The sequence below is a fragment of the Panicum virgatum genome, chromosome 9N (genome assembly GCF_016808335.1).
Source record: "Panicum virgatum strain AP13 chromosome 9N, P.virgatum_v5, whole genome shotgun sequence".
NCBI classification, from domain to species: domain Eukaryota; kingdom Viridiplantae; phylum Streptophyta; class Magnoliopsida; order Poales; family Poaceae; genus Panicum; species Panicum virgatum.
In genome coordinates, this window is record NC_053153.1 from 2,130,140 (window position 1) to 2,147,582 (window position 17,443).

At 49.7% G+C, this 17,443-nt stretch overlaps 1 protein-coding gene and 1 long non-coding RNA gene across 2 annotated transcripts; one reads left to right on the top strand and one right to left on the bottom strand.

Moving 5' to 3' along the window:
- Positions 1-9,861: 9,861 nt before the first annotated feature.
- On the bottom strand, positions 9,862-12,419 carry LOC120691830 (DIMBOA UDP-glucosyltransferase BX8-like). Its single transcript, XM_039975026.1, has 2 exons — positions 11,750-12,419; positions 9,862-11,627 (listed from the first exon to the last, which is right to left on the bottom strand). The coding sequence occupies exons 1-2, from the start codon at positions 12,243-12,245 to the stop codon at positions 10,747-10,749; spliced, it is 1,377 nt and encodes a 458-aa protein (XP_039830960.1). The 5' UTR covers positions 12,246-12,419; the 3' UTR covers positions 9,862-10,746.
- Positions 12,420-13,874: 1,455 nt separating this feature from the next.
- On the top strand, positions 13,875-16,763 carry LOC120691831. The gene is made up of 2 exons (XR_005682385.1): positions 13,875-14,201; positions 16,356-16,763. It is a non-coding gene; the product is annotated as an uncharacterized LOC120691831 (long non-coding RNA).
- Positions 16,764-17,443: the final 680 nt, after the last annotated feature.

Consider the following 17,443-nt stretch of genomic DNA (forward strand, 5'->3'; position numbering starts at 1 on the left):
CGCTGCCGCTCCCCTCCCTCCTGCAACAGCTGATGGAGAACTCCTGTTACTGCACTGTTACCTCCTCGCACGCTGCCGGAGCCGGCAGCCAGTTCGTTTTGCCCTGCTGCCCGATGACGAGCTGTCGAGCTGCTCGCCGAAGCCAACGATTCAACGAACAAGGTCGAACAACCTGACGTCGGCAGTCGGCTCGTTAGCTAGCTCCACTCGTGCAGTGGCTCGTGCCAGCACAAGGCAGTTGGTGCGTGCGTCGACGCGACGCAAACACTCCAGCTCGTGCAAAGCCTTTCGGACATTCTCACGCCGCAGATCTCGCGGACATGAGGACGGATCCGTCGGACAAGGCAGCGAGGCACGCCGTGCCGGCCATGGCGAAAATTGGCGCGCAGGATCTCCGTACGTCCGGCCTCTGCGCCGCGCGAAGCCTCTGGGCAGCAGGGCTCATCCCGTGGCCATCATCCGGTTGCATGGTGTGGCTGGGTGTGCCTGCCTGCCTAGGTCACGCTCTTTCGTCGCGGGCCGCTTCGCTTCGCCTGCGCGAGCGCGGCAAGCTCAGGTCAGCGGATGCGGCGCGATGATGCTATGGAATTCCCCCTTCCGCGCACGCAACGCCGACGTGCATAGGAGTACGCGCGCGGCCTCTCGGATCGGCGCCTCGGCCGGCCGGCGTCGCAGGCCCGGCAGAGGCCACAGGCCAGTAAGATGGATGGCGTCCGCGTGAGGTGGAGTGGAGTGGAGTGTGATGGGAGGCTGGGCGTTGGGTTGGAGTTAATTCCCTCAATGCCATTAAAATTTTAACTAATTTTTTGAATGTCATTAAAATTTAGGTTATCTCTTCATTGCCACTGAAATTTCAATATAATCCCTTCAATACCATTCCGTGAGCGAATCATTAAAAACCCATTAAATGTTCATATTTCACCTTTGGATAGGCTATATCCTTATCGTCCTGCTCACCGGCGAGACCATGGCGACCCGTGCGAGGCGCAGCCTCGCAGGCGGGCACCAACCAGGCGGCAGGCCACCTGCGGTCGGGAGCGGGGACCTGCTCCTTCTTCGCAGCCGGGCCGGCGCCAGGCGCGACGACGAGGCGGCACCCTTCGCGGGGGTCTTCTTGGACTCCAGCTCATCATTGGCCGGCCCGCCCTTGGCCATGGCGGCAACGAACTTGCAGGCTCGGCCTCGGAGCGATGCTCGCCTTGCCGGCCGCCGCTACTAGCCTGCCTGCTGCCCCCTGGGCTATGTGTAACGTCCCGCCTCCCCCGAGGAGAGTCGGCTCTGATACCATTCTGTAACGTCCCGCCTCCCCGAGGCCGGGTCCGCTTATATCTGACTGTCCTCACACGCTTATATCTGACTGTCCTCACAGACCAACACCAATCTTTTCTGCACACTTTGTTCTCACTCATGCGCACCCGGGAAGAACTTCCCGATCGGTCACCCATCCCTAAATTTCTCCGGGCCAAGCACGTTTAACCTCGGAGTTCTTTGTAGACCGGCTTCCGGAAAAGAAATTGCAACTTATTGGTATGAGTATCCTATTAATCCTATTAAGTCTTGGGCCGGGGTGTCACACTCTGTCCCATGGCCTCTGCCTGTGCGCGACCCCGCAGCGACGGCACGCTGTTCCTGCACCGCGCCGGGAGCCGCGTTGCGTCGGGGGTCGAGGCCGCACTGGGGGCGTGCGCTTCGGGGGACGGGCGGGCGCAGGCCCTCGCGCGCGCGTCGGAGCGGGGGTTACACGGGTGCCGGCCCGAGCGTCGTCTCTCTCGCTGACCGCCGGAGCCGCCATTCCCCCTACGCGCAGCCCGCCCGAGCCAGCTTCTGTGCTGCCGCTAGCCGTGCACGGCGACGGAACTCCGCAGGCCGCTGGAGCAGCTGCTGACTAATGACACTCGCCTGGATCACTGAAGCCGGTGCTCAACTCACGTGGAGACCGGCGGAGTCTCGCACGCGCATGCCGAGGCCGCTGCTTGCCTTATTGCCGCGCTCGCACGGACCGCCGGCGTTGGGGCACTGCGCCTTCAGCCTCCGAACACGTGGGTCCATGGTCGTTGCTCTGCTCATCTGGCTCATCATGGAGTTTATTTTGTGGGGGCAGTATTGTCTTTTCATCTTGATTTAACGGTCTTTTTAACAGCAAAGTGACGGAATGGAATTGGAGGGATGGGGTTAAAATTTCAGTGATAATGAAGAAATAACCTAAATTTTGATGGTATTAAAAAAATTATCTAAAATTTTGATAGCATTGAGGAATTAACTCGTTTGGTTGGGTGGGTGGCAACTGGCAATGATGGCCGCGGGAAAGGCAGGCAGGCAAACGGCAAACCGCGCTGCGGAAACCCACTGGCATGTCGCCCTGCTCGCGCTGTCTTGCCGCGCCCCCGGCTCAGCCCTGCCTGCCCCTCCCTGGATATTCCCCGGCGTCCCAAACCGCCAGGCACCTCGTTTGATTCGCGCGCTATGATTTTAGCACGCCTCTTCTGGTCTGCGTATGAAAAATCAAATAAAGTCTATTTATAAATTTTTTTCAAAGATATGTGTAACTTTTCGCGACGAATTTAATGACGGTAATTAATCGATAATTTGCTATAGTGATGCTACATTAACTATCCTCAAATCGCGCGGTCAAATGTCCCATTAGATCCTTCAGGGTCACTATCGCGGGGTTCTGAAGTTGGTTTTGTAAGCTGATTTTATTTGATACCATAATTAGTGATCAAACTGTCGCTATTTACTACCACAGCACAAACCAAATGGGGCGACACACACAAAATATTTTACTCAGAAAATCTCACGATGCACCTAGATTTGCATCGCTCGTCACCTTCACCTAGGCAGCTGTTGAGTAGGATCACGGGGCGGCTGCTCTTGCTGCTGCCTACTGTTTCCTCATTAAAAAAAAAGCAATAAACAAATAGTACTTGTGCTGTACAGTAACATTGAGGCCATGTCTGGGTGGAGCGGTGGAGCCAGTCAGCCTGTTTTCTTCCCCAACCTGTTGACGCCTTTCGAGATCAACACACAAATGCATTGGCGCAAAAAGGAGCTCGCTGCACCGCCTCCAACGTAGACCGGTCAGACCGCTTATAGCGAGCGGTCAGACCGGTCACCGCCGGCGAGAACGGCGAAGAACTTACGAACGTTAGCCCGGGAAGACCCGTCGGGGTAGGCACACGTAGAGTTGTTCTAGAGTCGGCAGACCACCTAGAACGCCCTCAATCGACGTATAGACGAAGGAGGAACAACAAGTAGTAGATTGGAAAAAGTTAGGACAAGAGAAAATAAAATAGTAAAAGTTGTATTGATTGATCGATTGGATACCCTTAATCGGCCGTGACCCTTTATATTTATAGAGTGGGGTGAATTTATCCCGCAAGAAATCCTTTTACAGATTTAAATCTACAAGAGTCCTAATTCTACTCGGATTCCAGGTAAACCGGTCAAACCGGTCAGATCCACCGGTCAGACCGATCGGTGTTGCTAAACCGGTTACATGGTCCAGACCAGTCAGACCGCTCGTAGGCACCAGTCAGACCGGTTTGTTCAACCTGTGCCAATTTTTATCATCAACATATGTCCTCCTGTTTTTGGTGATGCTAGCATGCCAAAAAACAAACCTCTGGACTAAAATTATCTAAAGACGATGATAAACATGCATCGGCCATATTTTGTTCTAAGGGCGATAAATTCTATCGGCCGTATCTTACTTCTTCTTCAAGCTAACGACGAAACAACTTGCTTAGGGCTCCATACCTGCTTATTGGTCGTCGACCTTGCTGGTTCAACCTCCGCTTGGTGTTTCATAGACTCCTTGTTGCGCATCCGCTGTAGCCTTCTCTTTTGGGTGTGAGACAAGCCTGAGGGACACCACCTCGGCTGTAAATACTGAATATCTTGCTTCATATCTTTCTCACTATTTTGGTTGCAATTAGGTTTGCTTTTGACCTAATTATCGCTAGCAACAATCGGTCTTTGAGAGACATCATAATTTGGATATGTAGAAAAAATATAGAATAAAGTATGGACGCATATACATTCTACTATAATCCAAAGGTGTGTAGTAGTAAGGATACGACCAGAACTATGGAGCACCCGGCCCACCAAATGAATATGACACAAAAGCATTATTACTTTGTTGTACATGAGAAACCGATTGCTCACGATGCTTCGATGATGGATTTGTATCTTTAGCTTGATCTGGTCGTTTCTTCTGTTTTTGAGTAGCTCCTTTCTCCTCATACTTGGCCAAGAGTTACTTGAAACTCCGCCTTTTCTTTTTTGTCGTTTTTGAATTTTTTTAATCTTGCCCGGTCAGTACAGACCCGGCGCCCTTCTTCTGATCGTGCCCTCCGAGTGTTGAATTTTTTGATGAAGCTTCGAGGGACTTCTTCATCTGTTCAGATCTTAGTTCACCAATGACCATATTCTTCTCCATTGTTGATTCGTCTTGATTTGGCCGAATTAGAACATTAGGATTTTGTAATTCAACAGTATACACAGGGAAAGGATTGTTATCAATTTACATTTATGGAACAACCAATCGTCCTTCATTAACGGCCGATTGAATTTGTCTTTCTAAACACATTGCAATTATTGGTTGCATGAGAAAATAAATTGTGCCACTTGCAATAAGCACGCCGCTTTAATTCCTCAAGCGGTAGAATAGTATGAGACAATTTGATGCATCCTAATCTATTTAATTCATCGAATATGCGATCACATTTGGATACATCAAAAGTAAACTTAATATTATCTTGTCAATTTTTCTGAATCGGCTTGAGAGAACCACAAGTGCAAGATTTATCATTAGAAGGCCAAGTAAATTCAGCAGCATAAACATACTTGTTTTCATCGTCCGAACAATTTGATTCACAACCAAGAACACAAACAGGACGATTAGGCCTTCCATTGGACTTTTGCAAAGCTTCTTTAGCTCGGTTTTCATTAGTCAGAGCCTTTTGTAAAACTTTACTAACATCTAGAAATTCTTGTCCATCTAGCTTTTCTTTATGAAAATTGAGTAAACCAGCAAAAGCTAGATCAGCCAAATCTCTATCAGAAATTGTCAAACTATAGCATCGGTTTCTAATATCTCTAAATCTTCTAATATATTCAGCAACACCTTCATGTATCTTTTGCTTAACCGATGTAACATGTGATAATTTTAATTCAGTTTCACCATTAAAGAAATAATTATGGAATTTCCCATGTACGAATTGAATTGGGTGATAATGAAATAAACCAAATAAATGCAGCACCCGATAGAGACAAAGAAAATAATCTCAATTTATAAATATCACTAGTACTAACTTCACCACATTGTATAATAAATTGGCCGATATATTTTAATGTAGTTCTACTATCATCGCCAGTGAATTTAACAAATTTTAAAATTTTAAAATCCTGTGGATATGCAACATGCTCATATTCTTCAGGGTATGGTCTCTTATATGATCGGCATCTCCCTTTTGGATCTATACCAAAAGTTTGTCTAAAGATTTTAATTACATCATCTTTAATGCTGCCAGATCCAAAATCATCGGTCATAGGCCGATTTGGTATACCATGATGTTGAACAAAATTCGGCGGCGTAGAATGCTGCAACGAACTTGCTGTCCCATGAGGTACATTTGCATGAGGTGCTGAATTATAATTAATTCAGTTACGTTGGTTAGCTGAATTAATTACTAAAGCATTATTAGTTGGATTTTTGCAATTAGCCAAATCATTCATTGTCTTATCGGTATTAAATATATATGCATTATTATCACTACCGATAGGTTTCATACCAAGATGTGATTCTATTCGGCTAAAGCGATCATTAAATATATTATGAATATTTTGACCAATAAATTCTAACTTATTATTAACATGAGAAGAAACAACATTATTTATAGCATTAGCTATTTCTGAAGTAAGAGCAGGTTGTTCGTTCTCATCGAATTGTACCTCAAACTGTGAAGCATCGAAAGCGTCATCCGTTGTGACCTTCCCTTGACGGTCGATGGAGAAGTGCGAGATGTACTGTTTCATGGCTTCTTCCTCCAGCTTCTGGATCTCCTTCTCCTTCTCTTCCCTGATCTTCTGTCGGATGCCATCAAGAACCTTCTGATGATCGGCCAAAAGTTGCTGAACAGTCGGCCTCTGGATGTTGGCAACATCAACATCACTAGGTTTAGAAATTTTACTGGCCATGGCAGCCGATTGATTCTATCCCCAGCGAGTCGCCAAAAAGTATGTTGACACTTTTCGAGATCAACACACAAACGCACTCGAACGTGCAGCGTGAAGAGGAGCTCGTTGCAGCGCCTCCTGCGTTGACCGGTCAGACCGGTTATAGCGAGCGGTCAGATCGGTCACCGCCGGCGAGAACGACGAAGAACCTACGAACGTTAGCCCGGGAAGACCCGTCGAGGCAGGCACACGTAGGGTTGTTTTAGGGTCGGCAGACCACCTAGAACGCCCTTAATCGACTTAGAGATGAAGGAGGAATAGTAAGTAGTAGATTGGAAAAAGTTAGGGTAAGAGAAATTAAAAATGTAAAAGTTGTATTGATTGATCGATTGGATACCCTCAATCGGCCATGACTCTTTATATTTATAGGGTGGGGTAGATTTATCTCGCAAGGAATCGTTTTACAGATCTAAATCTACAAGAGTCCTAATTCTACTCAAATTTCAGGTAGACCGGTCTGACCGGTCAGACACACCAGTCAGACCGGTCAGTGTCGCCAGACCGGCTACATGGTCCAGACCGGTCAGACTGCTCGCAGGCACCGGTCAGACCGGTCTGTTCAACCTGTGCCAATTTTGGTCGTCAACACAACCACTTGTGCCGTTAGACACCTTGGTTTGTGAAACGATCTTGGATGTCGCCTAGAGGGGGGTGAATAGGCATTTTAAATTTATGCAAAATTCAACACTTAAAAACACTGTCAGCACATAGACCAGACAGACCGGTCCAGGACTTAACCGCAGAAAACAGATAGCAACCGGTCTGACCGGTTGTGTCCTGTGCAGAACCTGCCCACAATTAGAGTTTCTCCCCTCTTTAACTCTAGCCCAAATGTAACTTGGTGTAGTGTATTTGTAGATGATATCAAGTATATTTCTAGTCCCTGCACACACAAAAACAACACCACCAAGTAGATCGAAGCGGAAGCACAAAGTAATAGCTAGAGAAATGAATAGTGAGACAAACCACAAAAGGAGACACAAGGATTTGTGTCCCAAAGTTCAGATTCACCAACGTGAATCCTACGTCTCCGTTGAGAAACTCGTTGGGCTTGAGTCTCTTGCAACTCGTTTCTTTGAGTTGGGTCTTTTTCAACGACTCCTCCTTTCCACTATCTTGATCCTTTCCACCAAAGGGGCAAGATCACGCCCGCACAAATTTGCCGCTGCTCACCACACCGTCGGGAGCTAGCCGGCGACACCTAGCTGTCTAGGAGGCTCATCTCCAAGAGTAACAAATGCAAAAATGAAACTTTGACGGAATCAATGGTGCTCAAGCTATGGATGCTCTTAGCTACTCGAAATACAGCTCTCACAATGGTCACTTTGCTCACACACACTCAATCTCTCAACCCAATCCAATGATATGTAATCTAGTTAGCACAACTCACAAAGAGTGTTGGAGAGAGCTAGCTGGTCAAGAAAATGCCTCAAGAAACTCAGAAGAAAGCCAAAAACCAGCAGCCCTCAAAGAAGAGGGCTGAGGGGTATAAATACCCCCACTTTAAAAACCCAGCCATTGCTCTGTCAGTACAGACCGGTCAGACCGGTCTATTCAAATAAACTAGCCGTTGGACCCCGACCGGTCAGACCTGTCCTCCCGACCGGTCAGGGCCAGAGAACCTAAAACCCTGTTACAAGACTCCACTTGATCCATCAAGTCAACACTTGATCATTCAAGTATTTCTAAGTTAGTTCTCAGAGGTTTTCTCTCAGGATCCTCTCATGGGTCATCTATGAGCACTTTTGACCGAGTCAAATAATCAATATTGCATCTCTCTTGATAGTACGGCATACCTATATTCAAGATTAAATTTAAAACACATTTCATCCACTTGAGTCTTGAATCACTTCATATTTGCCATACTTTGATTTCCTCGAACTTGTGATTCCAACATTGCATAATCTTCTCTTTTGAGCAAATCCATACTTGAGTTAGTGACTTAGAGTCCCAATAACTTTACAAGTCTATCCTTGGATCCTTAAGTCACTCCAATATGATGTTTGATGCATTTCATCGCTTCTCACAATAAGATTTGGATATGATTCTTCGAACACCCCACAGATACTAACACTTCACCTTAGCAATTCGCACACATGGTGAGCCGTCGCTCCACCAAAGTTTGCTTAGTCCCTTGTCATGTTGAGTTAAGTTTTGTACACCAACAATGAATTACATATTCTATTCTCATATCTTCATTTCTTTGTTTTGCGTTGAAATTATGAATGATAACTATATTTCACGCATTGCAAGCTTCCATAAATAAGACCAATAAATTTTGCTCACAAGTGTATGTCTCTTTTTATTTTTTCATAACCCACAAAGTCTTGCAATAATATTTTCAACAATTTGTACCTCAAATGTGCCAAGCCATATATATAGAAAACACTTGTTGTCATTGCATGAACACTTGTTTCTTGTTTCTCTTCACAATATACTTGACATTTACTAGTATTTGTTTTTTGTTTGATTCTATATCACATGAGCTAATAACAATAACTGATTTGCAAATAATTCCCTGCTCATGACAATTTCAATAATATCGTTAGTCCTTTAATCATGTTGTTATTCAATCTCACCAAAACCCATTAGGGCTTAGATGCACTTACAGTTTGTACACTGACATTTGGTTATCTTTTTTCAAGGAAAAGACGTTTTGGTTATCAGCAGTCGTCAACCTTCACAAGATCCATCCGATCAACGAAGAACAAACCCAATTCGAGCAACCGCTCCGTCATACTAGCAACGTTCTCGGACCTGTCTTTCGGCAGCTACGAAGGCGTCGTCTACCCAAGCGCTTTGGGGAGGCAGAGGAAGATGTGGAGAAAGGCAAAGCAAAAGGGAGATAGCAGTAGTAGATCACTGTTGGTGCGCCCCTGCGCCTGTGTTAGATTCCTTCCAGAACTGATTCCCCTTTTTCATTTTTTTTTACATCGGCGAGCAGGGGGCCAAAGCGAAGGCGACGGAGAGGGAGCGAGCGAGTGGGGGACGGGGAAGGAAAAGGCGACGCCGGGCCGGGGCGTCGCGGCCGTGGGGGGCACGGCGGCAGCGCAACGTGCCCAGGCCCGTCCCCACGTCCGCGTCGTGTCGCCTGCTTTCCGAGCTGTATCGTATCCCGTTGCCCCGAGATCTTGTGTAACCCACGAGTATCACCGCTGTACATGGCCGGCCGTCCATTCGCCTGCCTTCCTGCCTGCCTGCCTGCCTCATGACACCATGACAGGCTGACACGCTGTACGTTCGAAAGCAAGAGGCTCTGCTGGCGGCCGCGGCTGCTGTTTATCGGCGCGCCATCTTTGGAGGAAATCGGTGCGGGGCCCGCCGGCCAGCGTCGCCGGTCTGTCTTTGAGCACCGCCGCCTCCCGTCCTCCATTGGACTGGACCGGACCGGCGAGAAATCTTCCGGCGCTAAGGGCAAAGGAAGCGCCCAAATGGACCGGAAACACACACACAGAGGCCCGCGTCTGATATGATGGGCCGGGTCGCAATGTGGCGTTTGGATTTTGGAAGTGATGATAATAATGGGCCAAACTATCGATCCATTGCATCCATCATCTGTCTCGGCGAATTTTGACGACGACGGTGAGATCTTTTGCTCTGTCTGGTTCGTCAGGAGTGTGTGGATCGACCCAACGTTACACGCGCATCTTATTATCTTGACTTTTGCGGCCATGAAATCGGCCGGGGAGCTACAGACACCAGCGACCCGTGCGCCGCCCGCAACTAGCTCCAGCCGATCCCAAGTACAAGTAGCTCCTCCTTGCTAGCAGACTCTACACACGCCGGCGTCGCGTCGATGGCGTTGCCCGTCGTGTCGTCCGTCGACGGCGACGAGCGTGAGGCTGCCGCTGCAGCTGGTGTTGTCGCGCGCCCACGATTCGGGGAAGATGGAAACTCAACTCGACGGGGGGAAACCATACGGTCCCAGATGACGTATGTCGACGCCTGCCGCGTCCAAGGCTCCTCCAACGGCCTTTTCTTCACTTATCGGCTGGGCTGACGACATGCCCATTTATTTGGAGGTTTCCAAGTTTGGGCGTCTGAACGAACGTCTTATCGGCAGGCGCATGGCGGCCGTTCTTGCACACGTAGCAGTATGCAGCAGCACGAGTGGTGTTCGTCTTCATCCAGCGAGCTGCTGCCGTCTGTGTTCCGAGTTCCAATAATTCAGGTTCATTCTGTGGAATCTGAATACAAGATACGTGCGTGCCGACCGCGGTGTAGCGAAAGAGAACCACTCAGGGGTGTTTAGTTCCAAAAAAAATTCTACGGTACCTATCACATCGAATTTTTTAACACATGCATGTAAATATTAAATGCAGTTGAAAAAATAACAAATTGCTAGAGTAGCCAAACCCAAACCTCTTCACCAACTAAACACCCCCTCAGTCACGAGGTTTCAGCCAAATTTCATGGCGAAAAGATTTTCAACTGATTACCGAGTTCAGACACGGAAACCACAAAGGTAAGATGACATGGCACAGTGGGTCGGACAAATAAAATGATACCCTAATGTTGCAGGGACATCATGTGCGTGACCAGCTTATCGATGGCCAGGCACGACGACCCGCCCTTGCCGGTGCACTCCTCCGCCGCCTTCTTCAGCTCGCCGGCCCTCGCCCTCATCTCCGCGCCGTCCTCGCCGGTCATCAGCAGGCGGATCGCCGCCTCGACGGCGCCCCTCTCGAGCTCGCCGCCCACCTCGACGCCCACCCTCCACACGTGCTCCACGTACCTCGCGTTCCCCATCTGGTCGCCGAAGTAGGGGCGGCACAGCATCGGCACCCCCTCGCACACGCTCTCCGTCGTCGAGTTCCACCCGTTGTGCGTCCAGAACCCGCCCACGGCGCGGTGGCGCAGCACCTCCTCCTGCGGCGCCCACGCCACCACCATCCCACGCCCGCGCGTCGCGGCCTCGAACCCCTCGGGAAGCTCTTGGCGCGCCGACCCGCGGACCATGCCCGGCCGGACCACCCAGAGGAACGGCACGCCGCTGCCGGCGATGCCCCACGCCGTCTCCACCAGGTCATCCGGGCTCATGCAGGCCAGTCTGCCGAAGCTCACGTACAGCGCCGACGCCGGGGCCCGCGCGTCCAGCCACTCCAGGCAGCTCCGGTCCTGCCGCAGCAGGCTGCTGTCGCCGGCCGGGGAGAACTTGTGGAGCGGGCCGATGTCGAACACCGGCACGGCCAGGTCCCGCCGGAGGCCGTCCAGCTCGCGCCGCTCGAGCGCGTCGAACGTGTTGAGTATGAGGCCCGAGGAGAGCTTCACGGCCGTCACGGCGCGGGCCAGAAGCTCGCGCACACCGCCGCGTTCGTCGCCGCTGAGAACCACCAGGTCACGCACTCGGTACGGCGGCAGCTCGCTCACCGGCATGTCGCGCCGCGACTCTGCATCCGATCCATCAAACGAGTTCACGTCGATCCGAGCCCGCGGAACATGTGTTCCTCCTGTTCCTACGAGCTACCAAAACAAAGAGAGAGACGTACGGACACAGGATGAGAGGACATGCCTTTTACGGGGAGGTAGCCTTTCTCGAAGAGCATCGGGTACGCGAGGAAGCAGGCGCAGCAGGCGGCGCTGCCGGTGCGCAGCGCCAGCGTGGGCACGGCGAGCTTCGCGGCCACCTCGAAGATCGGCAGCAGGTGCGCGTCGGCGATGAGGCAGGCGACGGCGTCCCTGGAGTACTCTTCCAGGACGGCGGCGAGGCGGTCCCGGAACTCGGACTCGCACGCGCCTGTGAGCGCGAGGATCTGCGCGACGACGTCCTCGATGGCGACGGGCGCGGGGCCGGACGTGCCGTCGGGGACGGGGACGAAGCGGTACTGCGGGTGGCGCGCCGGGTCCGGCGCGTTGAAGTGGGTGTGGAAGACGGTGACGGCGAAGCCGCGCGCGTGGAGGAGGCCGGCGAGCCGGAACATGGGGTTGATGTGGCCCTGGTACGGGAGCGGGAACAGGAGCACGTGCCGGCGGCCGCCGCCGTGGACGGCGTTGCTCTCCGCGGCCATGGCTGGCGTTGCTCTCCGCGGCCATGGCTGGCGCTGGTGGCGGCGTCATGGCCGATGGCTGATCTGCAGAGTGGAGTGCTCCACTACCTAGCTATCTGCGTGAAGGCTCAAAAACACAGCACATGCTGTGCAGTAAGATCTCGCATTAAGCCACATAAATCACCACACTGAACAATCCAACATCTTTTCTGCCCCATGGCGTGCTCTGCAACTGCGGCCGTACAAGCCATTGTCCATGCTCGGTCAGGGATGAGGACGGGACGACTGCCGATCAGCAGCACCAATCGATTTCTGGCTGCGGTCATCAAGTAGTTATTGGCCCTCGCTGCGTAGGTTTAGAACCGGCCCGGCATCGACGTCAATCATGGAAAGCATTCGGTCCTTCCCCCATAACTTCATGGAGGATGACACGAATGGTGAAGGAAAAAAGAAGGAACGGCAACAGCGTGGTCTGGCCTTCTTGGAATGGCAACAGCATGCCTCTAGAGAGAGGTCCATCTCTTGCTATTTTACAAGGAAATTTCATGGAATTATTGGTGAATTAGGGATGCAAGTTTTCTTTTTTCAATCATGGCGCCGGCCAAAAAATCATCAAATTGAGCTACCACGGATTTTAATGAGGTAAGAAAAAAATGATGGTAAACACAATGACATGGATCTACCTTTAGAGCAAGGCTAATAGATTTCACCTGCTGCCCGCGGATAGCAACGCCATGTTATCCATCAAAAGTAACTACTCTTTTTAATTCATTCGCACCCTGTGCTATTTAATGCTCATCAACTTTGTGGACCAATAGGAGCAGCAGGATTGCTAGTCGCCCTCTTGAAGCTGGCGTTCTGCGAACCGCCCGCTCCATTATCTCTCCTCTCTTCTCACTCCTCCATATAGGGTTTCACCGGCTACTCACATGCCATAATACTTGCTCTTGTAAAGTGCCCATTCCCCCAGTACATGATGATATTTTGCTAGCAACCAGTCATGTTATTTGCATTCGTAGTTGAACATGGACTCTTGGAGCATGGTAAAAACTGCTTTAATCCAACCTTGCTAGCGCGTTGACTGGTTTTGTCATGCTGTCCAAGTCAACGTTTATTCACAAAGCTAGGTTCAATCAAGTCAGCATTGAAGTTCATGCATGATTCAGAACTGAGAACCGTTTTCAGCATTGAAGAAGAAGATGATCATTTGAAGGGTTTCATGTTTGCATCATGTATGAAGCTTTTTCAAAAGAAACTAACGAGAAGTCATGAGTTCTGCTGCTCACTTTATAAGAAGGCAGTTTGCTACAGGCACCGAGTCTTTTTACAGGAACCGGCAAAACCCACACCAGATGATGCATGCAGATGCAGACGTTACATGAAACTTCAAACTTCAAGTAGTATGGGCAACTGAGTAGAGGTGAAAGTTGGAACACACAGTGAGCAGACGCCACGCTTGTACAGTGAGGTAGCCTTTCTCGCTGAGCATCGGCCATCGAGTAGGAGGAGCACGCCAAGGAACGGTGCGCACCACGCACGGCAGGCCGGCAGCAGGCGGCGCGCGTCCGCAACGCGACGGCGTCCCACATCCCTGGTCTACTACTACTCCTGCTTCCTTGTACGGCGGGTGGCTAGCTAGGCCACTGATCGGCCCCTTTTGGTCAAGCATGGCCCAGGGTCAGATGTTACATGGGCCGGGTGTGCCAGGCCGGGCCGCTCGTTGGCCCAGGTTCACTTCCTGCTTCCTTCTCCCCTTCCTTCGTCTCTCTCGTCGTCGTCAGAGTTGAGAATCCCCCCATTCCGCAAGCCGCGCCAGGGTTTTGCTGCTCCGGGCAGAGGAAGGGAAGCGGCGCGATGGCGGTGGCCGACCTGGCGTTCAAGGCGCTGACGGCGGGGCTGGGCGTCGCCACGCTCTATCTGGCGGGCACCTTCTCCGTCAACGTCTACCGCGGCCTCGCGTGGCACTCCGAGCAATCCGTAAGCTGGACCCTCAATCCCCGCCCCCTCCCCAACCCCACGCGTCGCTGGCCGGGCCCTGATTTGGGTTCCCTTAACTTCTCTCCGACCGATTCGATGCCTGCTCGTGCCGAACTCGACCACGCTCTTGCAATTAGCGTAGCGACGATGCTGGCGGCGTCAGTGCTCTCCCGGTGATTGTTTGTTGCGTCGCTTGGTTTGTTCCTGGCTGGCTAGATCAGCAAAAAGCTGTTCCTCTTCTGTTTTCTGAGCGGATGCGAAGGGACTGTCTTTCCGGACGCGTCGGATCAGTTTTGCAAGCGCTTACATGATATACTTCGGCGATCCCATTGCGCATACATGTCTGCTAGGTTGTTAGAACTTACCCCATTCCTCAAATTAGTTGACTTAGCATTCTATTTAGGAACGTTAGGTGCCATTAAATGTTCGGTGCGAAGCGAACTATGGTGGTGAAACTACTTGGTATGGTATGGACATCTTTGTTGTTCAGAATAGGGTGTGTTGTTTTCCTCTTAATGAAAAACGGTCGCGAAAAGAATAGAGTGTTTTGTATGCTCTAGTGTAAATAACAAGGTTTGGTTACCTCTGGATTCTCATGGTAATGTCAATATCTCGTATGCTTTGATTAGTGCCAAGTTGCTGTCTATTATGAAGAATTTGGCCATGCTTTGCAAATTAGCAATGATGAGTGGCTATGCGAGTGTGGATGTGTGATTCTTGTCATCAATCACTGGATAGAAAGTTACTTTATTCCTGTGCTTTGCAAGCGTTAACATGATAATTCAGCAGGTCCTATTGGGCGTATTTATTTGCTAGCTGTTTCATTGTAGAAGCAACCGGTGTTAGAACCTATCCCATTTATCAAATTAATTGCTTTAACATTTATTTTTCTGGTATCAAGGTTAGGCGCCACTAAGTGCTTGGTGCGAACTACAATGATGGGAGATGAAACTACCTGGGTTGAACATCTTTATTGTTTGGAGTTAATGTAGGATGTTTGTATGCTGCAGCGTAAATAAGTTGGTTAGATTACTTCTAGTTATTCTTCATCATGCCAAGATCAACGTTTGGACTTTCCTTAATCCTCATCGCTCCTGGAATCTGAATAGCATTCCTGATTTTAGTCTACAACTTATTTGGCATATATTTTCTTTTTTTTAGTCGAATACGCAGGAGAACTGCATATTTTTATATTAAGAGAGAATTGGCATATATTTTCTTGGTTTAGTGAGAACTTGATGCACTTTTTAATCGAATTGATCATAACATTTGGAGATCATATGCTTGCATTTCTGTGGAGCTTAGAAAAGAAATTCTCCATATTAGGATTCACAGTCCCTGATTAGTGATATTGGTATAGGTAAACCTCAGTGTGATTGGTCAGTTATGGAATGCAAAAGTCACGTCAATGCTGAATATGGTTTCAGTCTGCTAACAAACAAATTATTGTTCTGATATTGGTTACATGGATCCAGCTCTCCATTTTGGGCCTGTTTGGTTGGTTTCCCTGCCGAGCCAGGCTCGCACGAGGGAGCCAGGCCCCGATTAGCCAGGCCCGGCGCATGCATGGTGAGTGTGATTGGTTGAAGGTTTGTTCGAGACAGGTTAAAGGGAGATGGTGATTGGTTGCTTGAATATGCAGACGGCCAGCCACCTTTTACACGCGTTGGTGCGCTCGCTGCGCTCGCCCGAGCTAGGCCGCGCGGAAACGACCGTTTCTCCTGTATCTACCGAGCCAGACTGAGAGGGGCTTTTTGCACCGCACGGGCCAGGCCCAACGGTTGGTTCAGGCAACCAATCATGCGCAGGTTGTATCTGCAGAGACTGGCTGAACCATATCCAGGCAACCAATCAGGCCCTTTAAGTCCAGTGAAGCATTCAGTTATTGGCTAATGGGAAATACTTGCCTTGCTGTTTGCTAAACACATGGGTGCTAGATGAGCATTGTTTTATATTAAGAGTGTGGAACCCGAGTAATAATTTTGGGCCACCATAGTTAAGGCTTCTGTTTTCTAAATCTAAAATACCCTGAACTCCCGTGATGGAACCTTGTCTTTCTTGTTTCAGATATGGGTTTTACTCTTTTCTTTACTGTATTTTTGCTATGCACATTCTTCTGGGCTGCATGGTAACTTCTACTGTTGTCCATTACAGAAGCTAGAAAAGGCGAAAACCGAGGATTGAAAAGGATCAGCAGGCTATTTTAGATGGCAGACGCAAGCAACCAAAAGGAGCAACGAAAGGAAGGAGCCTTTTTTGTTGATGGGCGATCATTTGTGTTTATTGTATTTGGTTGTGTAGACCTTTCAAGTTCCCCAAGGAAAATTTGCTATGCTAATAAAAGGCAAATTTGCTATACTCCAAAAGCATGAAGTGATCCCTGTAGTTCAGTATCCTTGTAAGTCCGAATACATGTGATTATTGCTAAGAAGCAGAGCACAGAAGTGGATCAAGATTTCAAGAGAAGCCACAAAATACTGGACAAATTTGTATTCCACATTAGAATTATAAATCCTTTGCACTGAAACTCGAAAGAAGTGAGGGGGACACTTGTGCGAAAAACTGTCATAACTGTCCACGGAAAGTTGCACACATACTGTGTATCTTTGCTCACGTTTTGAGCAACTGATACAGTAGGCCTTTTTGGACAATATTCAACTGTCAGAACCTTTGCATTTCGTTCATCAGAGCCATGGGGTGAAGTTGAACCTTATGCGTTTCCCAATTTCAAAACCCCAGTGCGGCAGTGCGCCACCCACACGGTGCCCCGTACGTGTCCGGTGCTTTCGCTACCGTGGGTGGCGATGCTCGGCGGCGGACGGGTGGAGCAGCGCTTGGCCGGCGCATCTTCCATGGCCGTTGGCCGTTGGGTTTGAAGGCCCCATGGACCACGGTCCCCGACGATGGCATGCTCGTAACCTCTTTGCCATGGTCATCTCTGCCGCAGGCGGCCACGCCATCGTGGACTCGTGGTGTCCAGTGCCAGCCGATTCAGACAACGCCGGCGAAGCTTTTGCCGTGTGGTGTGATGATCAATTTTGCTGCAGGTGCCTTTCAAAACAAAAAAACAAAAAAAAATTGCTGCTGGTGAGGCCTTTTAGGAACAGACTTTGGGGAGCGTGCGCTTCTCTCCAAAGTTCACTAGCGCTTCATGTCTGAATGTTCTCGGTTTTTAACAAGGCATTTTTTGCTGCTCATCGATCCCATTTTTGTTGGTGATCACTGCTAACAACTGAAGCGCT